Source organism: Peromyscus maniculatus, chromosome 5, assembly GCF_049852395.1.
Source record: "Peromyscus maniculatus bairdii isolate BWxNUB_F1_BW_parent chromosome 5, HU_Pman_BW_mat_3.1, whole genome shotgun sequence".
NCBI lineage: Eukaryota > Metazoa > Chordata > Mammalia > Rodentia > Cricetidae > Peromyscus > Peromyscus maniculatus.
In genome coordinates, this window is record NC_134856.1 from 69,612,949 (window position 1) to 69,639,625 (window position 26,677).

Genomic DNA, 26,677 nt, shown 5'->3' on the forward strand with positions numbered 1-26,677 from the left:
CCTCTGATGTGGATTCTGGGAACTGAACTCGGTCTTTGGTGAGGCCATGCCATCTCTCTAGCCCATACTCTCAGGTCTTAGAGGACACTACGAACTGAGTTCCCAGAAATCAACAAAGCCACGCCGTGTTAAAGATGCACACAGCCAATCACCTGGCTAGAACTTGCTGTGGGAGCCCAGCTGGGCGATCAGCTCCCACATTTTACGACAGGGTACTCTTGAGGAGAGAGGGATAAGAAAGATAGAGGGGATGGAAGGATAGAGGGGAGAGAAACAGGAACACGGGATAGCCTCGGGAGGGCCTGGACCATTATCCACTGGCCCCTTCTGTCTTCTAAAGGGCTTTTTATAGGAATGCCAAGGGGTGGAGCAAAAGACCTCCTCCTAGAACAGCCAAGTGCAGACTCTTCCAATCACCTGGTAACCACACATGTGGTCAAGCAATCCTCTAATGCAGCCCTGCTGGGTAAAGCAAGCTCAGATCTCACTAGGAAACCTTTGTGGGCCTCCACAACTTGCTAAGAGGAGAGAGCCTCAGTGTTGCTTATCTGGAGCCAGAGTATCTTGTGCTACTAATAGCCAACCATTGTCTTCCTCTGTGTTTTACCTAGCAACCATTCTTGTGACTATTAGGTACATTCCTTTGGAATGTACTATTAGGCCACCAGCCAACCCAAAGGCTAAGAAAGTTATCAGATAATTCTCTGTAACAGAGATTCCCTACCTTGCTATAACCAACCTACTTGATGTTTCCACAAATGTATTTGAGAAATGCCATCATTTCTTAACATTGTTTTGTTCTATAAAAATAAAACTTTCACGAAAATGTTACCATGTGGGAAGTACTTGTTCTTATTATATATGTATTAGGGTAACCTGAGCCTGTGTTCCAGGCCATGGTCACTCATACTTGGTTCCAGAGTAAACTATCTCTTGTTCTCTTGGATGTTAGAGCAGTTTTTGTTGCTGTTGTTCTAAAGACAGAGTCTCACCATGTATCCCTGGCCTGGAATTCCTTTCATTGACTGCGTTGGCTTCAGACTCACAGAGATCCACATCCCTTGATTTGTGGTCCTCCCTCCCTCCCTCCCTCCCTCCCTCCCTCTCTCCCTTCCTCCCTCCCTTCCTCCCTCCCCCCCCCTCTCCCTCTCTCTGATAATCAAAAGATAGTTTGACTTACTTGTGAAATTTACCACAAATTTTGTGTTTGAGTTTGATTTTGTTTGTCTCTTGTAGCCCAGGCTAGCCTCGTATTCATACTCTAGCTAGGGATGACTTTGAACTCCTAGTCATCTTGCTTCTACACAAGTGTGTACACCTAGCCTTCCACATTTATCCTAGAAAATACTTTTTTCCGCCAAACAGAATTGCTTTGGTGATACTTTAATCATTCTTTGAAAACATTTACTTACCACACAATTTATTTTTACCAAATTTCTAACGTGTTAATTCATTAAAATCTGACTTTAAATTAGTGTGGCTCAGTATGTACGAGCACTCACGCAAGCAGCAGTACTCGTGTTCAGATCCCAGTACCCACATAAAAAGTCTGTGTGGACTGGCTGACTGGCCAGCTTACCTGTGTAATATAAAAACAGCAGGCTGCAGACTCAGCCAGAGCCCTGTCCTAAGGGGATGAGGTGAGTAATAGATCAGAATGACTGATTCCTCCGCTGGCATCACATGCTGGTGCATGTTCCTGCTCACATACTGAAAAAAAGAAAAAGAAATTGTCAGCCAGGCATGGTGGCACATGCCTTACAGTCAGGAGTCTGCGAGTGACAAGTTCAGAGCCTGGGCTGCATAATGAGACCGTGTGTGTGTGTGTGTGTGTGTGTGTGTGTGTGTGTGTGTGTGTGTGTGTAAAGGTAATGAGATGGAGAACATGAATTAGTGAATTGATAGTAAAGTGACTGGATATCAACAATATGTTGATATATTCAATATATAGACTATTTCAAAAGTCTAGATAAAAAAGAAGGAAAGTTAGAAAAGATTTTTAAAGTTTTTTACCATAAAGAAATAATAAATGTTTAAAGAAATAAACATTTAGCTTGGATTAAACATTTAGTTTACACACATATCAAAAAGTAAACATAGTACTTTTAATGGTGTATAGGGCTCTGAGAGAGGTTTAGGGTTTATGTCAGGGTGTTCTGACTTTTTTGTTTTGTTTTTGTTTTTTTGTTCTTTTCGAGACAGGGTTTCTCTTGTGTAGCTTTGCGCCTTTCCTGGAACTCTCTTGGTAGCCCAGGCTGGCCTTGAACTCACAGAGATCCGCCTGCCTCTGCCTCCCGAGTGCTGGGATTAAAGGCGTGCGCCACCACCGCCCGGCTGCTCTGACATTTTTTATGGGTAGAATATTATTTTTTAATTAAAATTTTATGTGTATGGGCGAAGGCCAGAAGAGGGTGTCACATTCTTTGGAACTGGAATTACAGATGATTGTAAACCACCTGGTTCCTGGAAGAGCAGCCAGTGCTCTTAACTGCAGAGCCATCTCTCCAACCCCCACCCCATCATCTTTTAAAAATTAATTGTAGCTTTCAGTACTTGTTTAGCTTATACTCACTGCGTTTTTAACCTGACAGAACCCTAGTGCTTATCAAGCTAGCTCTGAGAAGCTGTCCAAAGTCCTGTTACTAGTGGAAAAACTGGAGTGTGAACATGATTTCCGTTATGTTTATAATGTACAACGTGATGTGTCTAGGTTCTTACATCTTAGAAATGTTGTATTTACTTATTCTTTTATTATTTATTTTTATGAGACAGGCTTTCACTGTAGACCATGCCCAGTGTGAAATGCTTTATCTTAATCTAGGAATGTAGAACTGGTTAGTTTGATAAATGAGATTTATATTTGATACATTTTTTGGGGGGAGGTGGTTGAAATAGTCTCAATATGTAGCTCTGGTTGGTCTGGAACTCTATCTATAGATCAGACTGGCCTCAAACTCAAACAGAAGTCTACTTGCCTCTGCCTCCTGATTAAAGGTGTTGGCCACTGCATCTTTCCAGATTTGTAAAATTTTTGAGTGCATTTTGTATAAAGCAGTGTTAAAGATTCTGATACAATAATCAATGGGTGGGTATGTACACATGTATGTTCTATATACCAAATCAAAGGCCTCGCACATGCCACCATTCCACTGCTTAGCTCTATTCTCAGCCCCACCAAAACAGAATCTTAATGGGTTAAAAACTGTATAAAATTTTGTAGCAATTAAGTGAAAGAGCCAGTATTCAAACCTGGGTTTTCTGATTTCATGCTTGCATTTTTCAAACTACTGGATCTCATTGTTCTAGGCCCTTTTCTACTGGGGTAACTCTTATTGGTGGGCTGTGCATGGCTGGACAGAATATGATTTGGATTCTTGTGATTCAGAATCAGGATAGTGGATAGGAGAACCAGAGGAGAACTTTTCAAGTAATTTCAAATAGTATATTGAACACTTGTGCAGTATGTAAGAGGCAGGAGAATGAGCAAAAGCTGACTTTCAGAAGCAGACTGTGGACACATAGGAAAGGTAGTTGAGCCCTTTTGAACTTACTTTTCCCTTGAAGACTGGAACGGTGTGGGATATTCTAGGAGCTAAGAAATTTGTTTTCTTTCTAGGAGCCTTCTAATGATGGGAGGTAGGTAAAATTCATGTGATTATGTTATAAAGAATAGATCGGGGGAAAGTCCAGATTGCATGTCTGTGGACCAGTTAGAAAACTAATGTGTGAGATATGTAGTAATTTAGGGTTGAAGTATTGGAAGTAGAAGGAAGCAGGTTTCCTTCTATTTAAAGGTAGATGTGGCAAGATTTTAAAGAGTATATATAACTTAATCGACAACTGAAGTAGACTCATTAAAAAATAGGCTTGTGTGGACTTAGGTGTTTGGTTTGTGCCGTATTTATTTTGAGGCATCACCAGAAGAACAGGAGAAAAGTGTCTGTATGTACATGGCAGTTTAAGTCTGAATGTGGATGAGTTTGCTAAGCAGAACTGACAAAGAACTTATCTCAGATTAATACTGTATAAACTGGCCTTGCGAAGGAGATGGAGTAAATATTCAGGAGAGTTAGGAATAAATGAAAGTAAGTAGTGTCCATCTCTTCCACTTCCGAACAAAATTTCAGTGTTTCCCCTTTGTGGAGCTATAGAATCCTGAACTTAATTTCATGCCAAGTAGAATTTAACTACAATTAGCACTTAGCTAAGTTGCACTGGATCTCTTGAAGATGATGTAGTGACGCTGAGATGTAAATCAGCGGTGGAGCACTTACCTAGCATGTGTTAGGCTATGGGTTCTATTGCTAGCACCACAAAAAAGAAAGCTTAAAGCCTGGTGGTGGCGGTGGTGCACGCCTTTAATCCCAGCACTCGGGAGGCAGAGACAGGTGGATCTCTGAGTTCAAGGCCAGCCTTGTCTATAGAGCAAGTTCCAGGACAGCCAGAGAGCTACGCAGAAAAACTCTGTCTGGAAAAAAGAAAAGAAAGTTTAGAGGCATTCTAAGGATACCCTTCTACATTTTGTAATACCGATAACTATATTAAATAGTTTGCAAAATTACTGAGGGAATATGATCAAAGAGTATGAATCATTTCTACTATAGAAACTATCTTTAAAAGATTAATTTTATTTGCATTTGTGTGTGTGTGTGTGTTTTCTCTGTGTGAATGGTATGTGTGTGTCCAGAGTAGGGTGTTAGACTCTCTGGAGCTGGAGTGACTAGGCAATAGTGGGCTGTTTGATGTGGATAATGGGAACCGAACCTGGGCCTCTATAAGAGCAATAACCATTTTTAACCACTGAACCATCTCTCCAGCCCTTTTCCCTCCCCTGCAAAACCTATTAAGATGGACAAACAAAAACCACAAGCAACTGTGAAGTCTCTTAAGATTTTGCCCTCCATGCAGACTAACAAGATAGTTCCCTACAATTTCATAGATGGTAGAAGACATAGGACTTTACTCACGAGAATAGCAGAATGTGCCCTCAATTCCATGGAAGACCTAATAGAATCAGGCCATCCTGTAATGATTCCTTTTAGTTTTTAATTAAAAAGTGTGTGTGTGTGTGTGTGTGTGTGTGTGTGTGTGTGTGTGTGTGTGTACGTACACATGTACGTATGTCTCACTATGGAGATCAGTTCTCTCCTTCCACCATGTGGGTTTTAAGACTCAAACTCAGGTCATCCAGCTTGGTAGCAAAGTGGAATTACCAGCTGAGCCCTCTCCCTGGCCTTGACACCTCATCTTCAGTGATGTAGTTCACCTTGTTACAGGAGTGTCATCTCTAGGGAACATATGTTAGGGAACACAGACTGTTGGAATGTGAAGTAAGCTCTGCTTTTGCCTTGACACCTTGGCCCTGGAGAGAGATGACATCTTTAGTATACAGGACAACAAACGGACCTTCCCAGATCTCCAGAGGGATACATTATCTCTAGACCCAGACGGTTTCCGGTACAACTGTGCTTTAATAAGAAAGCACGGAGCAGAGAGTCAATGCCTGTATTCACAAGATGGGTAGAAACACACAGATCAAGTGTGTATAACACTACCTTTTAACAAGGCTCACCCCACACTTACGATGCCTTCTTTACTTCTGGTAAAACTTCTCATGATTGCACACTTAATGGTCACTGATGACTGCGACAGAGGCCAGCACCAGATCTGTTCTGTTTAACTTAAAAGACAGACATTTAAATTGAGGTTATTACCCACAGAATGCTGAGCTCACACTGCCCAGGATTTAAGACCCAAATAGCTGAGTAAATGCAGGATGCTGCTTTAGAGAGCCAAGTGGCTTTCTCTGAGTTCCTGTACTGACTTTCCACTTGCCCTAAGGCATGAATATAGGCATTGCAGGGTACATTGTGCACACAGGGCCTTGTCTTGCAAAAGGAATTGCTATTCTGTCTTCCAAAACAATCCAAGCTACTGAATTGACACAAATGCCCCTAGGGCCACGGTGGTTGTCATTGATTGCTTTAGCTAGCCAGGGACAAATTGTAAATCTAACTGGATGACTTCCAGTGAGGAATAATTGCCTCAGGACATATCTAATTAACTTATTAGTTTTCCTGTGGGATCCCTCCACTCCCTCAAGAATAGCCTTCCTTAAACACTTGAAGGTCTCTTATGATCACCTCTAATTACAAGTCACAACATTTCTTGTTAATCTGAGATTTTTACACAGGAAGTACTCTACAGCTGCACCTTCCTTCAGGGTTGCTTCTTTAAACAATGCCCTGCCCTATTTAGAATTGCCCCCTGCTAACTAAAGTTGGGAAGCATAGGATGGCAGTTTCTCTAGTGTGCCATCCTGGTTAGCCGTAGGCTTCTCACTTCAGTTCATGTAATTAGTACCTTATTTTGGAGAGTGTACCTGAAGGCAAGCAGTACAATCTGTTCTGTTTTATCTGTGCCACCAGCTAGGTGGCATTCATTTGTCCTTTGGAATGATTGAATGATAGATGTAGGAATGGGAATAGAACAGATACCTGGAGGTATTGATGGGTCTTTTTCACGAGAGAATCAAGGGCTTTTTGAGCATCCTCTTGTTCCCAAAAGACTGTTGTATGAGGTTAAGGAAAATAATAGTCAGAGCTGTCTGGCAGGGCTTGGGCAGGTCCTGCCAAGTCAGTTAAATTTAGAATGTTCGAATGGATTGTGGTAACTGTACCAGAGGATTTTATTTTGTGAAGAAAGCTCCAGGTGTGATCTCAAAGATAGATCCAGTACCTCCTTTTTCTTTACCCTCTGAGATGTATTTCTCCCCTGAGTGCCAGGGTTATTGACTTCCTTTCACGGTCAGAAAATCAGTGTATCACACATCAGTATTTAAGGCCTGTTGTTGGGAATGGTTAGTTGCAAGAAGAAAAGACATTTTAATTAAACTTATGGTGATCTTTTTATGCCTCCCACTTTGATCCACACGGTACCATCACCACCGGGGGTCATGATGAACAGTGTGCATTATCTTCCCTATCTTCTTTGGAGAAATTGTCTATTTACGTTCTTTATTTTCTCCCCTGTTCTCTTGTGGTGCTGGGGATCAGACCCAGGGCCCTGTGCACACTAAATACATACTCTACTACTGAGCTATAATCCAGGTCCTCCTTTGCTCAGTTATGGGTTAAGTACGGGCTTAGGTTGTTTTTGTTTGCTTGTTGGTACTGGGTGTCCTGTAGCTCAAGCTCGTCTCTTTCCTCATGTAGCCAAGGAGGATGGCTTTGAACTTTTCACGTTCCTGTCTCTGCCTCCTGAGTGTATATGTAGGCAAACACTCTGCCAACCAAACTCTATCCCCAGCCCTTTCAGTATTTTGAATTGCCTGTTTTGGGGGTAAGCTTGAGGGCAGTTTTATTAGTTTAAAGGAAAAATTTTAAGGCAGGCAAGCTGTAAATGGTGGAAGCTGCCTAGAGGAGGAGAATGGAGAAGTGAAGAAGGAAAAAAGCAAGCAGCTTGAGTTCCTAAGCTGCTGAGTGGCAGCAGGCAACCACATGGCCTAGTCCGGGCTTTAGGGAAGCAGTTGGGAAACTCATGGTGTCAGGGAAAGCACACTTAGAGCAGAGACAGAGATGAAAAAGAAAAGTTACCCTTCACAGTAACTCAGAAAAGCACGTAGACTTAGGAAGCAAAGTGGCTGAGGTCTGTGAGAGACTATCTTGAGTTGGTTTTTGAAGGAGCTATTCAATATAAGATGCTTGTGGGTGGTGAATGTAGAAAGCTATCAGTCCCTCAGCTAATAGTCCATTGTTGAGTGACTTGTGATTTAAAAGCACATTGTCAGATTGTAAATTGCATTAAAAAGCCTGATACTATCAAAGAGTAATGTGGCTGATCAGGTGGTTCTTTGTGAATAACCAATACCAGATCCTGCAAAAGAGTCAACAAGACTGAGGACCAGTGGAAGCGAGAGGAAGGAAGGAAGGGAGGGAGGGAGGGAGAGAGGGAGGGAGGGAGGGAGGGAGAGAGGGAGAGAGAGAGAGAGAGAGAGAGAGAGAGAGAGAGAGAGAGAGAGAGAGAGAGAGAGAGAGAGAGAAAGAAAGAAAGAAAGAAAGAAAGAAAGAAAGAAAGAAAGAGAAGGCAGCTAAGGTCCTGTGGATCCAGTCTGCTACTAGCATGTAACAGCACTTTTTCCAAGACTTAGTTCTGGGAAGAGGTGGTAGCCTCTGTGTTAGATAGTCTAAGATCTACTTTGGTGGTAGGTATGTTGTGTTTGGTATGAAGAGGAATTGGCAGCATTGGACAGTGCACACTTGTTTTCATTAGATAATGACTCTTTACTAATGAGTATATGTATGAATGCCCCTGTGGTTCAATCTTCAACTAAAGCAATCTCCACAGTTTGTGAACAGTCTGTGAATTATGTCACTTTATAAATTATATCATGCTTTAGTTTTTCAAGAGGTAGCTCAAAAAGCTAGGCCACTGGTAACAGGTCAGAATTCAGCAACATAAAAGGATGTTCTCTAGGATAAAGTTCTGCCCACAAGGCAAAGCAACAATATTTATTTTTCAATTCTGTCTCATTGCACCAAGGTTGAACAGTATGGAAGCCTGTTGGATACCTGTTGGACATTTATAGGCTTTGAGTGGTTGAATCATCACTGGCCCAGGCACTCAGGGAACTTTGGCTTAGGTGGCAGATAGAACAGGGGGAGCAGCCGAGCTTTCATAGGATCCTGAGATGCCGTAGAGGGGAGCCTGGCTACACTATCTTTCTCTGTCCCCCTTAAAACCCAGGGCCTTTGTTTGACATGCTAGACAAGTGCTCTACCACTAAACTTTATCTCTGTCCTTAGCTTCATTCTCAAATATTCCATTTCCTTGTAATAAGAGAAAGTTGTTGGTCTTTCAATCTTGTTTGTCGTTGGACTTCAATAGACATCCTAAATTAGGGATCTTTTCAACATAGGAATGCTTAGTAGTCGTGTCAGGGAGGCGTTGAATTCCAATTAGAGCCGCTGCAGTGGAGAGTCCTCCTACAGAGAGACTTGTACTGAAAGGGGTCGTAGTGTAAAGCGTTAAAGCCACTAGTGCATCTCTACATGGGCTGTTTAGTGGCCATAGACTTGATGAACGTTCACAGTATAGGCATGTATAATACAGACAACCATTATGTGTCCAGCAGTGAAGAGCACAGTGGCGGTACATTAGATGGCTTCCAAAGGCTCTACCAAGAAAGAGAGCTCATTAGCTTCCCTTCCCCACTGAGAACTCCACTCAGAGCAGCAATCGCCCTCTGAAGGCGTTGCTGTTTGCTATCCAGTAGTGCCATACAGTTTTGAACAGGCCCCCAAAGTAATTTATACTAGATTGAAGTGACATTTCTAATTATTTTTCTCTTTAAAGTGGCTGAGGGACGGTGATTGAGGTGGTAGTTAGTAGGGTGAGGGTGATATTGGGAGGGAACAGCTTTGTACCAGTTCCCAGAAGCCATTTCCTTTCTGTGTTGAATGGTGTGGTGACTTCATGCTGTAAGGGAAACTGTTATTCTTTGGTCCACCCAAAGGCCCATATACTGTGCAAAGACCCAAGTTAGCAGCAGAGTCATACCACTTTTTGGCAGAGGCAATAAGGTTTTGTATCCTTTCATTGACTTGGACTCAATTTGTATGTAGTATCATTGTTCTTAAAAGTCTATCTTAATGTTGCTTATTGAGCATGCATAGGGTAGCATCTCTAAAATTCTTGATGAAAACCAGATGTGGTGGTTAATACTTAGAATTGGCCAAGAAAGGAGGATTGCCTTAAGATTGAGGTCAATATCGGCTGTTTATGGTACCCTGCCTTTAAAACACAGAATAGAAAATTTCTTGATTTTTAGTAGAAGAGTTAGAGCTGACATTAAGAATTTTCTAGATTCTTTGATCTAGTTTCTTAGGTTCCAGTTACCTTCACCAGCATTTTGATATCTGTCTGTAATAATAAAAGTCCACAGACTGGTCGATATACCACTCAGGAGGCAGGTGGATCTTTGTGAATTTGAGGCCAACCTGTCTGCATAGCAGGCTCCAGGCTTAGCAGGGTTACGTAGTCTCACCTAAACAAAACAAAGATAAAGAGAATGCGTTGCCTAGTAAGGCATCATTTCCTCTTCAATGCTAGGAATTAAACCCAGGGCCTTGTCTATGCTGGAAACCACTGAGCCCTTCCCAGCCTGCTGTCCAGTTTGTGAAGTTTGATGACTAAATGAAAATTGTAAATGTATTTTTATTTGCTGAGGTACCCAGGGCCTTGTACATGCTGGCAAGTGAGTTATATCCTAGCTCCTCCACAAATGTTTTACTTTAAAAACAGTTCCATAGGCTCCTACCGGGTAAGATGAACCAGGCAGGTATGTAGGAGACGTGCTGATAATTGTAACCTTTGCTCTTTAAGTTTTTTCCTTTCACGGTGTCTGCACTGTGCACTTCTTCTGCCTTCAATAATTTCCATATTTGCCTCTTACACTCCTGTTTCTCTCTTAAAATCTGTCAATCTGTAAAGCCTTTAAGTGAAGCCTTGCACTGCACACATTTACATTAATTCAAATAACTTGTGCGTGCCACTACAGCACTTATATCATTGCACTGTAATCACTGATTTGTTGTTGTTGTTGTTGTTGTATCTGTTAGTAAAGTAAAAGTGACCAAGCAGACATCCTCTCTCCTTCCACACATTACAGGTTTCTAGGAGACAATTTTCCTCCAACAGTTGCATTAGAAAATCTATTAAGTATTTCCTGACTTGAACCTTAAGGAAATTAATTTACCTGATTTTGAAGGAAGAGACATACTCATTAGAAAATAGTTACAAGACACAACCCCATGGTCCAATGCATATGGACAGCATATATATTATCTACTATACCAAATAATATTTTCTTGCTCTATTTAAATTTAAAATATAGACTGTGGATATTCATAAAGAAAAAGTGGCTCGAAGAGAGATTGGTATTTTGACAACAAATAAGAATACATCAAGAACTCACAAAATAATAGCACCTGCAAATATGGAGCGCCCTGTCAGGTATATTCGGAAACCTATCGACTACACAGTTCTGGATGATGTGGGCCATGGAGTTAAGGTAAGCATTTTGTATTATGTAAGTGTGAATTACTTTGAATTTTCAATAAATATTTTGGATAGAAATTGTGATAGGATTTTCTTATTTGATAGATTCCCTTTAGCTAGCAGTATTATAATTTTCATAGAAAATTTATTTATTTTAAAGATGTAAGTGTATAAATGTTTTGATTGTATGTGTATATGTGTACTACATGCATGTCTGGTGCCTTCAGGGGGCAGATGAGGGCACTGGATCCTTTAGATCCTCTAGAAATGAGTTGTAAGCCACCATGTGGATGCTAGGAAGTGAACCCGAGTCCTCTGCAAGAGCACCCAGTGCTCTTAATCACTGAGCCATCTCTCCAGCCCTTGAGAAATTAATTTAATATAAGTTACATGTTTTACTAAGCTTGGAGTAGAATTTAATTCACAGAATAGGCACTACTTGGAAAAACTTAAAAACTTGAAAAAGCTGGGCTGCTCGGATGGCTTAGCAGGTAAAGGCACTTGCCACTAAACCTTTTGACCTGAGTTCTGTTCTTAGAACCTTCATGGTGGATGGAGAAAACAGACTCCCTAAAGTTTTCCTTTGATCTCCTCCACACACAATGCTGTTTGTTACTTGTACCACAAACAACAACAACAACAACAACAACAACAAAAGCCCAAACAAACCCACAACTTGAAAAAACCATTCTTTAAATCATAGATTATGATTGGTTTAGAAAATAAATTGTAAGCCGGGCGGTGGTGGCGCACGCCTTTAATCCCAGCACTCGGGAGGCAGAGCCAGGCGGATCTCTGTGAGTTCGAGGCCAGCCTGGACTACCAAGTGAGTCCCAGGAAAGGCGCAAAGCTACACAGAGAAACCCTGTCTCGAAAAACGGAAAAAAAAAAAAAAAGAAAAAAAAAGAAAATAAATTGTAAATAATTTGGCCTTTTATTCCTAAATGTTTGTGTACCTATGTGTTTTTCTTTTTAACTATTAAAAAATGCAAACATTAAAACACTTTTTTTAAAAGTGCTTATCATAGTAAGATAATATTACCCCAATTTTTACTAATCAGTTTTAAGTATATACTTCTGAAATATAATCACATTGCTTTGGTAACTAAATGTTTTAGACCAAGACTTAAGATGGGTGGGTGGCCAGTGAGAACAGTATATTTTAGAAACTGGCATGTGTTGGTAGAGTACTTGCCCAGCATGAGTACAACCCTGGATTTGAGCCCCAGTAGTACAGTGGTGGTACAGTATTGTAGTTCCCAGCACTTGCATTGTGAGACAGGGGCATTAGAAATAGAGAAGCTCAAGATCATCCTTGCTCACATAGTAAATTTGAGGTTAGTCTGATAGACGTGAAACCAATCTGAAGCTGATAGATGTCACATTTATCTGTATATATACAAAATACACACAGTTACTTTCCTCCAGTCTTATTACTGCTTTATTTTTTTTGTTTTATGACTTCTGTAAGAGTTTTCATACTCTTATCTTTTTTTCTACAGGATTATAGATATGTGTGAAATTAGGAAATAATACCATAGTTGGGTGTGGCAGGTGCATCTCCGAGTTCAAGGCTAGCCTGTTGTAGTGAGTAAGTTTCAGGCCATCCAGGGTTATGTAGTGAGGTCTTGTCTCAGAAGAAATACTACTAGTACCAGGAGGCAGAAGGAACAGGATGACCACAAGCTTAACGGCTGAACAGTGTTCCGGGTCACCTGGGCCACACAGTGAGACTGTCCCAGACAAACAAAAAACCTGACCAACCCATTCCCCTTGCTGCTTAAAAAGATCCAAGGAAATTTGGAGATGAATGATAAATTATGCACAGGCTGAATGAGGCAGAAAGGATTAAATTTATTTTAAAATGAGCATTTTAAGTATAGATGAACCCTACTAGCTTTTGTAATTATTACTATTATTATTGTATTGGTTCATATTTCTACTTTGAAATTTGATTTCTTTTTTTTTAATTAAAAATTTTCTTCATACAATGTATTTTGATCCTTTTTCCCCCTAGCCTCAACTCTTCCCAGATACAGTTTGAGTTCTTTTTTTCCCTTTTCTTCTTCTTCTTTTTTTTTTTTTTTTTCCCCGAGACAGGATTTCTCTGTGTAAGTTTTGGAGCCTATCCTGGATCTCACTCTGTAGACCAGGCTGGCCTGGAACTCATAGAGATCCGCCTGGCTCTGCCTCCAGAGTGCTGGGATTAAAGGTGTGCACCACCACCTCTGCAGCCACCACCAGGCCAGTTTGATTTCTTAATGACATGTTAAGTTTATGCTCTTGCCCGGAGGCAGAGGCAGACAGACCTTAGTGAGTTCAAGGCTAGCCTGTTCTAAACAGTGAGTTCCAGGACAACCAGGACTGTTTAACAGAGAAACCCTGTCTCAAAAAGGAAAAAAAAGTTTATGCTATCTGTTAAGGAAGATGACAGCTGATATTGTTTCTTAATGGTGTTTTTATTATTTAACTTCCTGTTTGGATATTTTTCAAAAATATATTATTTTAAATACCATATCTAAATAGATTAATATTCTTTTTGTAGCTACCACATTTTTTTGTTTGCTTGTTTTTTTGTTTGTTTGTTTTTGTTTTTCAAGACAGGGTTTCTCTGTGTAGTTTTGGTACCTGTCCTGGATCTTGCTCTGTAGACCAGGCTGGCCTTGAACTCACAGAGATCCACCTGGCTCTGCCTCCCAAGTGCTGGGATTAAAGGCATGCGCCACCACCGCCCTCCGTAGCCACCACATTTTATATCCAAGATTTTCATCTCTTAAGATTAATATTCCATCTTATTTGTAATACAAATTTTAGTGTTTTGGAATTTGTGTATTCTATACTTGGGCTTCATTTAAATAGATTATACACATTTAAATATTTAATACATTCATTCTGAAAAGTATATGGTTTCCATAATTTTTTTTTTAGGAGTTTAAAATAAAAATAAACTCAGAAAATCTGGCTAGATTTTTGGGAAACAGATTAAGATACTGATAGGAGGAACCCAGTATGCAGAACCTACCAGAGTATGCACATGAAGACGATTTTGCAAACAGGTACTGCATTTCCAAGTGAGCATAGGAAGGAAGACTTGAATACTTAGTAGAGAAATTTAGAATTAATTTTGGTAAGCATAACAATGAACAGATTTCTAAATTAGTTTGTAACTTACAGAGAATGTCTGTTGTATATATTTAGTGCCTATGTGAAGATCATAGGTGAAGATCAAGGAATAAGACAGAGACATTGTATTGGTTATAATCAGTTGTTTTCTAAGGTAAAGTCTCTAAGGTTAACTGTGGGTTTCTGGTCAGTTATGGAGTTCAGTTTTAGTTTGCTTTGTAGGAATCCAGAACACCAGGGCTGCTCAGCTTTAATGGTCTCTAACTTGTTAGTTCTTTTAAAAAAAGTTTTGGACTTATTTTTGTATCTTCAATGTTTTTGCCTGTATTGTACCATGTGTGTAGATTGCATGTGTGCCACATATGTGTACCACTTGTGCATACTGTGTGTGTGTGTGTGTGTGTGTGTGTGTGTGTGTGTGTGTGTGTGTGTGTGTACGTGTGTGTGTGTACGTGTGTATATGTACGTACTGTGTATATCACATGTGTGTGTTTGGTCCCTCTGGAGATCAGAAGAGAACAGAGATCGGGTGGTGGTGGCACACGCTTTTAATCCTTTAACAGACAGGCAGATCTCTGTGAGTTCGAGGCCAGCCTGGGCTGCAGAGTGAGTTCCAGGAAAGGCACAAAGCTACACAGAGAAACCCTGTCTTGAAAAACCAAAACAAAACAAAACAAAACAAAACAAAACCAAAAGCAGAAGAAGAAAGAGACACAGTCAGTTGTGAACTACTGTGGGTGATGGGAACCAAACTCTAGGGTCTCTGCAAGGGCAACAAGAGCTCTTAGTGGCTGAGCGCTCTCTCACCATCCTCTTCTGATTTTACTGGTTTAACAGTATAATATCTATGGAGGGAGTTACCTTGAAACAGCTTCAGTTTTATTACGATGAGTGAGAGATAGAAAGAATTGGTCTCATTGTCTTGCCATTTGACAATTACTGTAGAAAAATAGAGTGTACTCAGAAAATTCTGTTGCTGCTTTTCACTTCATATTCCAGGTAAATAGTGAAATTACTCATTCATAATTGTAAATGTGTAGAGGAAGAGAGATCTTAAGGACATACAAAAGTCTTACTCTGTTTATGTTTGGTTTAGGAATATTTAAGTAGACATTTCATATACAGTATTGTTAGTTGATAGCAGTATATTTTGAGCTTTAAGAGTCAGAAATGGGGGACTGGAGAGATTGCTCAATGGTTAGGAGCACTGACTGCTCTTCCAGAAGCCTGGGTTTCAATTTCCAGCACTCACATGGCAGCTCACAACTGTCTGTAACTCCAAGATCTGACACCCTCACACAGACATACAGAGGTAAAACAACAATGCACATAAAATAAGAATAAATAAATTACTTAAAAAAAAAAGTCCGAGATGAGTTTCACAAGATTCTCATTTGGAGCACATTTACATACATAAGCTGTTTTCACAGGAAGCTGAGCTTGAACAAAAGTTGAAAGTTACAGTTGTGTAGTGAGTGGCAGGGTTATATAAAAGACTCATTTCCCATTTAATTTATTGTTCCTTCATCTGGGAACAGATTACATATAAATGCTGAGCTTTTTTGTTTTTGTCTTTATTCTTTCAGTAGAAAGAAATGAGAATGTATACTTAGAATACTTCTATGTACAATTATATAAGACACAGTGCATACAAGGTAAATATGTAGTCATCATACACATCAATTATGCAGTACATTAGTATATCTTATCAAGGATCTTACTTAAATGTATTATTTCACATCCAGGAGTGTGATGTGGTGATTAGGTAGGTTCCAGACAGTGTTCCCAGGTGACAGTGAGGAATACTATTTTAAACAATGAGGAACACCAAAGTTCTAGCAGTTTATATAAATGAGAAGATACTGAAATTTTTGCATAAGATTTTATTTGATGTTGTCTTTGAGGTCATCTGAAAAATGGCAGATACTTGTGGGAACACCAGATGTTACTGATAGAAATCAAAATCTCAAAACTTTATAGATAAACTATAGAAACAGGATTTTTTTCTTAATGGCATGGTTTAAGGATTGGCACTCTAGAATCAAGCACATTGTTTCAGGTGTGCTAGCTGGTCGTCTCTCACAGGTTAAGGTAGCTTTTCTTTCATTTTGATTTTTTGTTTTGTTTTTCGAGACAGGGTTTCTTTGTGTAGCTTTGGCACCTTTCCTGGAACTCACTCTGTAGACCAGGCTGGCCTCAAACTCACAGAGACCCACCTGGCTCTGCCTCCTGAGTGCTGGGATTAAAGGCGTGCACCACCACGGCCTGGCTCTCATTTTGAATTTTGACTGAACTTTTCAGTAAAAACATGGCAACATAAGCTTCCTAGTAGTGTAGGCTTTCTCAAGACTTTCATAGTCTAGAAATGAGTTTGCAGAATATTCATTCTTCAGTTAGAATTTGACCAAGCTACTAGTAGATGATTGCATTTCTATAGTTTTGTTTTTAAATGTTGTTTTTATTCTTTGTCAGTTTTATACATACACATCTATTATCTTATTCATAACACACCACCCATATTTTTGTTTTTGTTTTTGAGATAGGCTGTCTTGTATCCCAAACTGGCCTCAAACTTGCTTTGTAGCTGCACCAATCTTCCAAATTCTAGGTTTTCAGGTGTAACTCACCATCCCTGAGCTATGTGATGCTGAGAATGAAACACAGTGTTTGCTGCTCGTCTACAAACTCTCCAACTGAGCTACACTCCCAAGCGTTAGTTGGGGGGATCATTATTTCATTTTTAAACACTGAGATGTGCTAAGCCACATCCTTTTCTGAATTTGAAAGCAAATTGTGAGTTTTTATTTCTATTTTATTTTGAGACAGAGTCTTACTGTGTAGCTCTGCTTGGCTTGGAACTTCCTCCATTGACCAGGCTGGCTTTGAATGCAGAGATCCGCTTGTCCTTGCCTCCCAAGAGCTGGAATTAAAGGCACCATACCCAGCTCTACCTCAAGCCCTCTTTATTTTATTTTATATTTTTTTAAAATTATAACTGTTTGGCCATTAGCTCAGGCTTATTACTGACTAGCTCTTACACTTAAATTAACCCATAATTCTTATCTATGTTTAGCCCATAATTCTTATCTGTGTTTAGTCACATGGCTTGGTAACTTTTCTCAGTTCTGCCTTCACATCTTGCTTCCTCTGTGGCTGGCTGGCGACTCCTGACTCAGCCTTCCTCTTCCCAGAATTCTCCTTGTCTGCTTATCCTGCCTATACTTTGGCTACTGGCCAATCAGCATTTTACTTATCAGCCAATCAGAGCAACACACATTCACAGCACACAGAACATTCCACAGCATTTTTCCCTTTCTGTCTAATCAAAAAGGAAGGCTTTAACTTTAACATAGTAAAATTACATATAATAGATCAGTTATCAAGCAAAAATTACAGTTACAATATCTAGTCTATTTGCATTTGGCAAAATTAAAGAAAATATTCTATCCTATATTTGTGAGTTTAAAGTTTCATATCTAGGTTATCTTTTATCATAACCAAGGAAAATTATAACTATCTAGTCTTCAACTATATCAAAGACCCAGAAGGATATAATATTACTAAGTAAGCAGGAAGAGAATTGTAAGCAACTTGCAAAAATCTCAATGATAGAGACAGCTGGCTGCCTGGACAGTCACCAAAAGTTCTTCTGTAAATTTGGGGCATCCATTTTTCAGCCCACAGGCCTAGAGTCTCTCAGTCGCTTCTCTCTGTGTCCTGTAGAATGTCTGCAAGCCCTCTTTAAAAGCAGTATGTGCTCTTAATATCTGAGTAATGTTTAGCCATATGTTCATTAGTTATCTACTTTATTTTTTTGTGGTATTAGGGTTTAATTTAGAGACTTCCACATATTAAACTACTTTTGAGATAGCTGTACCCAGCCTTAAACTATGATTTCAAATTTTAGTATTCAAGGTTTATATTTTTATAGTATAATACTGTCACTCAAATAATGACTTGGGCTTTCATTATCCAATAAAGTCTTAGATCTTGTATACTGATAATTAAAAATAGCTTTATATGTTGTCTGTATTATTATAGTTTAAGTCATATTAAAATATTTTTATTTTTAATTATGCATATATGTGTATAGGGGTGTGTGCACATGAGTGTAGTGCCTGTGGAGGCCAGAAGAGGGCATTTGACCCCTTGTCACCAGAATTACAGGTGGTTGTGCAATGCTTCGTGTGGGTACTGGATACCCTCACTTGTAGAAACCATTACAAACTTTTAACTGCTGAGATGCCTTTCCAGCTCCCAATCATGTGTAATTCAGTTGGATTAGATTCATGGGTTAAATGCTGACCTAAGAAATGCTGAGGCCTACTTATGATTGGCTTAATTAGTTGGTAGTTTCCTTAGAAAGTAACTTGTTTTTAAAAGTACAAGTAGGTTAGACCTGGTGACAAAAGCCTGCAATCCCAGCTACCTGGAAAGGTGAGGCAAGACAATCATAAACTCAAGTCTTGTCTGGGCTACAAAGTGAGTTCATCCCCAGTCTGGCAAACTTGGTGGCTGGATGTAGCTCATTGGTAGAGTGCTTGACTAGTATGTGTGCAGTCCTGAGTTCAGTTCCCAGTACTGTGGGAAAATAAGTGTAACATACAAATATTTCCCTAGTTCCTATAGATACTTTTCTTTTACAATGTATATGAAATATGGCTGGATAAAGCTTGTTAACATAAATTGAGTAATGAAAACGTCAACCTGTCCTGTCAGATACAACTTACCTAGAATTAATTTCTACTTTTTCCCCTCTTTTTTGTTTTTGCCAACATAAAGTGGCTAAAAGCCAAGGTAAGACACATTACTTATCATTTGATCCACAGTACTTCCTCTATGTTGACAGAGGCTGCAAAGCCACTAAAATGTGAAAACTCTTATGTCTGTCTGCTTTTTCCTGTAGGATTTACATAGATTAAATATGCTCAAATTTAGATCAAATCAGCATTTAGCTTGGCTGTGTTAATATATCCAAGATATATTGACGTTTGCACTTTAGGAACATTAATCTTGCTAACAGTTACTGCTTTGCTCATGTTTTTACAGTTGCTTTGCTTCCATTGACTTAGAGTTAGGTTTCCCAGACGTCATATGTGATTTTGTTGCTGAATTATTAGGATAAAGATTATACTTGAGACGAGTATTTTATCAGATTTACAGCTTTGTGGTTTACATTTATGCAATATAAATGTTTATTCAAGCATTTTAATAATCCTAATTCTTGAATATAGATAAGTTTGATATCAGTGAATATGTCTGACAATAAAATATAAAATCTAGTAGTCTCACCTGTATTTTGCATAAGTTGATACGAGTAGCACAAAATGATAGGAAGAACTGAATGCAGGTGGCTTTTGAACTTTTAAAATATAATACCAAACTTTATTAGTACTGTCTGGGAATCCTTACTTCACATTCTGATATTAAGGAAAAGACATCATGTTAAAACATCAAGAGAACAAGTTGATACAAAAATAAAATCTTTCATTCCACATTTTAGCACGGAAATAACCAGCCTGCAAGAACTGGCACATTGTCGAGAACAAATCCTCCCACGCAGAAACCACCAAGCCCTCCCGTGTCAGGCCGAGGAACTTTGGGGTATGAATTCAACTGCATTCTACAAAGAATTCTGGAGATCTAAGTGCATGCTTCCTTGTTTTTTGTTCTCTCTGGTGGCACTACCCTTTCCATTCATTTGTTTTGTGAGTGTGTTATGTGCATGTGTGTAGGGAGGTCAGAGAACAGCTTGTAAAGCCTGTGGGTCCTGTGATGACGCTCTGGGTGTCAGCTTGGCGGGATACCATCACCTTCTGAACCATCTTGCTGGCTGAGACTAATGTTGATTCTTCCCTCTCTAAGCAGAATCTAAAACCAGTCTGCTTGCTTTATAACCTGTGTGTATGCATGTATACACGTGTGTGTTTAATGTGTACATAGGCGTACATGCCTGTGTGCATGAGTGCATGTGCATATGTGGAGCCCCGAGGACAGCCTCAGGTTTTACTCTCAGGAAAGCTGCCCACTTACTTTAAGTTAAAGACAGGATCTCTTATTAGCCTGAAGCTCACCAATGAGCCTAGATTGGCTGAGTAGTAAGCTAGATTGCTTGTCTCCACCTCCTTAGCTTTGGGATTGTGGGTGCCACCATGCCAGGTATTAATAATCTATTGTGTATGTGTAAATGAGTATCATTTTTTGTTTGTGCATTTAAAACTTGTAAAGCTGCTTTACTTTTTATTTTTAAATGGATTAGCCAGAGAGTTCCTTTCGGTGCCTCCCCGTGTGTTTATGGCCCTTTGAATAAGTGGTGTGCTTTGTGTAGTTTTCCTTAGTCTCCGTCTCCTGCTTCTCTGTTCCATGGCACCTTACACTGAATACCACTCAGGTGGCTTTCGTGCACCAGCTAGTCACAGGCCCCTTCACACCAGAGTAGCTTTGGAAAGCTGGGAAAGGTAGTGGTAACTTCTTGTCCCGGTCTTGGTACTAATTGTATCAATATTTGCCAAGATGTTTCTGAAAGATTAGTTACTTAGAAATACCATATTAAATTTCTTGCTTTTGTGGAGGGGATCAGTTAGTAGCCAACTTTTCTTTGTTGTTTTTTGTCCTCCTCTTCCCGAAAGGCTTATGAGTGACTAAGCTAGGTATAATGTATTTTATTATTTTATATTATTAAGCATTAAAAATATAACCAACATTTTTAGTGATATTAGAACTCTAAACGACCCTTTCCAATAATTTTCCCAAGAAAGAGCAACAAATTTTAATTTTTATGTTAAAACAGCAAAATTTATGTCACAGTTAAAGTTTTTGTTTATACTGTTTGTCATTAGAGAAAGAGAGTCTGTGTGTAACTTGTGCTATACACTTTTTAGAGGTCAGAGAGCGGCTGTGTATGTGTGTGTGTGTTCCCATGTGCAAATAAATGGGTTCTAGGGATTGAACTAAGGTCTCTAGGCTTGGGTGACAAGCACCTTTACCCTCTGAACCATCTCGCCAGTCTTAACTTTCTTTAAATTAAAATAGGAAAAAACATTCTGTTATAGTTAATTCAGATAGAGATTATTATAGAGCTACATTGCTGTAAATTTGGGAGGGGTGCTATTTTGTTTCTCTCATTCATTATCCATTTGTTCATTCTTCCTCTTTAGACGGAATACCCCTTACAAAACGCTAGAGCCAGTTAAACCTCCAACAGTTCCTAATGACTACATGACTAGTCCTGCGAGACTTGGAAGCCAGCATAGTCCAGGCAGGACGGCTTCTTTAAATCAGAGACCAAGGACACATAGGTAAGACTTCTGTCTGAACATTTGAGCTCTTGAGAGCGTATGCTGTTGACTGGTGAGTGATGAGTTTTAAAGCCACAGTATACAAATGAGGTACGACTTTAATGCTGATAGTGAATGTAAAAGGTGAGATCATTCTTCTTCATATTTCTGATCCCATCAAATTTCAGTTTTTCTTTTGAGTTTGTTTTCATTTGTGTATACTATCAGTAGGATATATTTCCTCTTTGACAGATACAGGTACATATTGGGATTAAAACTAAAGAGTTTTTAGAGGCTGAAGATGTAGCTAAGATGGCATAGTGCTTGTCTAACATACAGGAAGTTCTAGATTTAATCCCCTACACCACATAAGCGGGCGTGTTGAAGTACACCTGTAATCCTAGCACTTGGAGGCAGGAGGATATGAAGTTCAAGGTCATCCTCAGCTACATAGTGAATTTGAGGCCAGCTGGGATACATGAGGCAATGTCTCAACAAACAGAACCAAACAAAAAACCCGGATAGAGCCTAAAATTTTTTTGCTCTCTTAAATTTACATATAAGGTATCATTATGACATTTTGGAACAAAGTGTGACCCCTCATCATCCCCATCCCCCTGGCACAAGGATGATTTTTTAATACATCTTTAAATGTCCTAAGGCCGGGTTAGGGTTTGTATAGCTCAGTGGTAGGCTATATCTTTAGTATGTATGAGGCTCCTGGGTTTATTTCCTAGGAACTCCTGCCCATTAAAAAGGGCACAGGGCAAATACTCTTAAATGCTTTTAGACAAAGGGTTAAATGCCATAGAAGTTACATGGCATAATCGAATCCTTTGGAAGATTCCTGTTGGAGGGGGAATACTCAGCTTGTTTCTGAAGAAGATTTCTGAACAGAGTTGGTAAACTAGGCTATGTTAAAAATCCTTTAGAAAGTAGCTGCCCAAAGTGCTTTATGAAGTACCTAGCTTGGTTTATGTATGTCGCTGCTGAATTACAGGGTCAAAGTATGTTTTTTCCAAAGTGGAGGTAGTATTAGTTTAATCTCATTCAACCACTAGTTATTTAGAATGACTTTTATTAAATGCCAGTCAGAAGCAAGTAAAACATAGTATTGTTGTTTTTTTCCAGAAGCTCATTGTGTTGAAATACGAACATCTATTTTAAAATACAGTTCTAGAATGTCATTATGTCAAGGTTTATGGGTTCTTTAATCACTGCTGCAGATGTAGTACCATGGCAGCCGTAGACAGTCTATAAATGGATGAACATGACTGTGGTCTACTACTTACGGTACTAAAATTTGAATTCCATAACTTTATAATGTTTTGCAAATTAGCATTCCTCTTTTGAGTTTTTTCCAACTATTTAGGAAAAAAAGTTAGCTCATAGACAAAAATTGGGCTGTTGTCCAGTTTTAGCCCACAGGGTGTAATTGGCCACCTCCTATCCTTATGTCAGATGAGAAGCACTGAAGTCAGGAATTGCGGAAGAGCTGAAGTGGACAAATAGTCCTAGGTCTGACACAAAGCTGAGTATTGAGCTCCTGGCTTGAATGAGTTGAGAATTTCATATTTAAGCTAGTTTGTTCTGTTCAGTGGCTTTTTTTATAACTTTTATTACAATGTGATATTCTAATTATAAATTGATCATATTGGAGGATAAAATAGTCTTACCCAGGCACTATAATTCTTTGCCTTGTTGGGTTTGTGGGCATATTGAACAAATAATACTGCTTTTAAAATACAGTGTGAACCAGGTGCTGTGGTGTGTACTTGGAAGGTGGTAGCTGGAGGATCCTTTGAGATCAGAAGTTTGGAGCTAGCCTGGGCAACATAGTGAGGGACTGGTGTGCTAGACAGTACTTAGTCTCAGCCAGAAGGACAGACCTTTGGCTCCGAGGGAAGGGAGTTTATTAGTAGCGGCTGTTGTAGTCAGGTGACTACTTTTAAACTTTTTTCTCTTCTTGCTGTGTTAGGCTCATTGTCTTACTCACTGTTCTATTGCTGTGAAGAGACACCATGATCGCGGCAACCCTTATAAAGGAAGACATTTAATTGAGACTTGCTAAAAGTTTCAGAGGTTTTATCAGCTTGGCATCACACAGGCAGACATGTGCTGAGAAGGAACTGAAAGTTCTGTATCTTGATTTGTTGGCAGCAGGAAGAGAGAGATACTGGGTCTGGCTTGGGCTTTTGAAACCTCAAAATCGACTCACAATGACACACTTCCTCCAACAAGGCCTTCACCTCCTCATCCTTCTCAAACAGTGCCACTCCCTGATGACTAAGCATTCAAATATGTGAGCCTGTGGGGGCCGTTCTTACTCACACCACCACACTCGTTTTCCAGAAAATTCCTTGGAACCTTTCTTCAGTTTGCTTTTCTATATTATATTTTGTTTTGTTTGTCAGTTTCTTTGTTTGCTTGCGTTTGAGGCAAGGTCTTGCTATGTAGCCCTGGCTGGCCTGGAACTTGCTATGTAGACCAGGCCTCAAACTCAAACTCATAGAGACCCACCTGTGTCTGCCTTCCCAGTCCTGGGTTTAAAGGCGTGCTCCTGTGTGTTCCGCTTGTTTAGTGTTTTGAAAGCATGGCTTGTTCTAGAGTCCAGACTGACTTAGAAGATAAGATACCCCTTCATCAGCCTCCTGAGTGCAGGGTTACAGTGCCACCATGCCTGTTTCACTTTTCTTTGAGATGAGTAGAAATTTTAATGTCTTGTACATTGCTTTTTGTATTATCTGTCACACTGAATTTTGAGTCTGTGTTCTCATGTTCAGTTTTGTGGTGGTATGGTTCACTGTTGTTTCTGAGGAAGAAGGAGAGGGAGACAAGCCTCACTGTGTACTCCAGGTGGCTTTAGACTTAGAGCCTGTAGCTGTAGCCAGTGATAAAAGCTGTGTGCCACGGCAATAGGCTCTTTATTGTTAATCACATCAGGCTTTAAATAGACACTTGTCACTCACTGTTCTGTGAGATTGTAATGCTCGTACATCTCTTCAGGATTATTAGCACATTGAGGCAAGGTCTCTTTATGTAGCCCTGACTGGCCTTGAACTCACAAAGATCCACCTGTATCTGCCTTCAAAGTGCCGGGATTAAAGGCCAGCGAGGGTTTTGAGTCCGGTTATGTATATGTTGGTTTCAGAGTTTGAGAAGAACAGGGAGACACGAGCACAGTTGTAGAGGTTTATAACCAAGTTAAGATGAATGCATAGCAGCTCCAGTTTAGATGACGCTTTTAAAGATCAGCCATTAAAAGTGATTTTCAAATGCTTCTCTCTTGCAGTGGAAGTAGTGGAGGAAGTGGAAGTCGAGAAAACAGCGGAAGCAGTAGTATTGGCATTCCCATCGCTGTGCCCACGCCTTCGCCTCCCACCGCTGGCCCAGGTATGTTGTCTAGTACCCTCCGGTTTAGTCTGTGCTTTTGTTAACTGTATAGGGAAGCCAAAATAGTTAATCATAGTGGATAAAAGTTATTGATTAGATTGTGATTATAGCTATAATAAAGGCTAATAACTTTTTAGATTAATTTTCACAAAGTTGTTGGGGTTTTACCAGCTGTAAGTGTATGACAGAGAAATAGTTTTGTTAGGTCAGTTTTGGGCTATTTTGCTTTTAGTAATACTTGTCTTTGTGAATAGTTAAGATTGAGGTTCATTATTTCAAAAACAAGTCAGTATTATATGATATTTCATTCAGAAGGTCAGTATTGCTAAACTAATGTATTTGTGACTTTCCTAGTTTATATATGAGACTCATCACCTATTTTAGTGAAATGCAGCGACTATAAGATGAGATTTAAAAATAGGAAAATTTATTTTACCTTTTAAGAAAGTATATAAATTTAACATACTCTGGGAGAATGTTCAGTTAACCCTTTGGAATTTAGTCAGTGAAATGGAGACTTCTTTGAGATAGGTTATTTCTGTGTAGTCTAGGCTGTTCAGAAAGGAAGACTTTTACAGTATTAAAAAAACATTTGAAAGACAAAGCATAGTGAAAAAATAATTAGAAGAAAATATTCTTAGTTTTTCAAATATATTGTTGAAGGAGAATGATCTAGTTATCAATACTCATTTTTTGGTATTGCATTTATAAACTCAAAGGCCTTTTAACCTAGTAAAATTCTTATTCATTTGAATGTGTTTTGCATATGGATGTTTCTTTTTCTCTTTGTCTTCTTTCCAGTATGTTGCTTTTCCCTGCCATTTTTGAATGTTTAATTCTGTTTTCTTATACTCTGACCTGAATCATAATCCGTTCATTGGAACGCATTTCTGTCTTGATTCCCTCTGGAGCCCTACTTCTCCTAGTGAGCACTGTGGAGGGTGAGACTGCATAGGCCTCAGGGAGCTGCTACATGACACTTTGCATATTTGCAGTAAGCTCCTGTAACCGATAGATTGCAAATTGTTAACAGTTATCCGATTGTAGATGATAATGCCAAAGTTAAAGAATTAAGTCTGATACTAATGTCTCCTAGTAAAAGACCTTTGAACTTAACAGTGCAATACACAATGGTCCTATATATGATTTATAACAAACTTAATGGTGTTTTTACTTGTTATTTATTTAGATTGAGGAAAACTAGCAGTTACTGTTCAAAAATTATTTTAAATTAACAGTGTCACTGATGTCCTTTCAGTGCATGAGACATATTTGGAACTCTGCCTTGTATTCAGGCAATCAGAGGCCTGGGGTGAAGGTGGAGACAGGAAGTGGAACATGGAAAGGAAATTGTAGTGTGATACAGGGGGTGCTCTGTTGCTGTCCTTTGGATCATACTTTGAAAAATTTTGATGCAGCCTAGGTTTTAACATAGCCGAGGACGCTATGAAATAACTCTCTTGCTGGGCGGCGGTGGCGCACGCCTTTAATCCCAGCACTCAGGAGGCAGAGCCAGGCGGATCTCTGTGAGTTTGAGGCCAGCCTGGGCTACAGAGTGAGATCCAGGAAAGGTGCAAAGCTACACAGAGAAACCCTGTCTCGGAAAGAAAACAAAGAAAGAAATTACTCTCTTAATAGGATGAATTCCAATTGTTTTCTACTTGGGAAGGACTAGACAGAGTTATGAAGATTTCTACATTCTGTAGTTGGTTTTCTTTACTCTTTGCTCTTTGACTCTCTGGGGGCTTGCCACCCAGCTCCCACATCAATACACAGAAACTTATTCTTACTTACTTACTTACTTACCCTGCCTTAGCTTGGCTTAT

General features: G+C 39.5%; 1 protein-coding gene across 12 annotated transcripts in view; it reads left to right on the top strand.

The window, feature by feature from the left end:
* Positions 1–26,677, top strand: part of Abi1 (abl interactor 1) — a 91,879-nt gene that overhangs the window by 48,648 nt on the left and 16,554 nt on the right. For 6 of the 12 annotated variants that reach the window (XM_042277994.2, XM_042277998.2, XM_042277995.2 and 3 more), the window contains exons 3-7: positions 10,895–11,071; positions 18,964–18,978; positions 19,685–19,785; positions 21,339–21,479; positions 24,751–24,851. In XM_042277994.2, coding sequence (XP_042133928.1) covers positions 10,895–11,071; positions 18,964–18,978; positions 19,685–19,785; positions 21,339–21,479; positions 24,751–24,851 — 535 coding nt within the window. The remainder of the gene's footprint in view (positions 1–10,894; positions 11,072–18,963; positions 18,979–19,684; positions 19,786–21,338; positions 21,480–24,750; positions 24,852–26,677) is intronic. The other 6 variants (XM_042278000.2, XM_042277996.2, XM_042277997.2 and 3 more) reach the window with 1 other exon arrangement.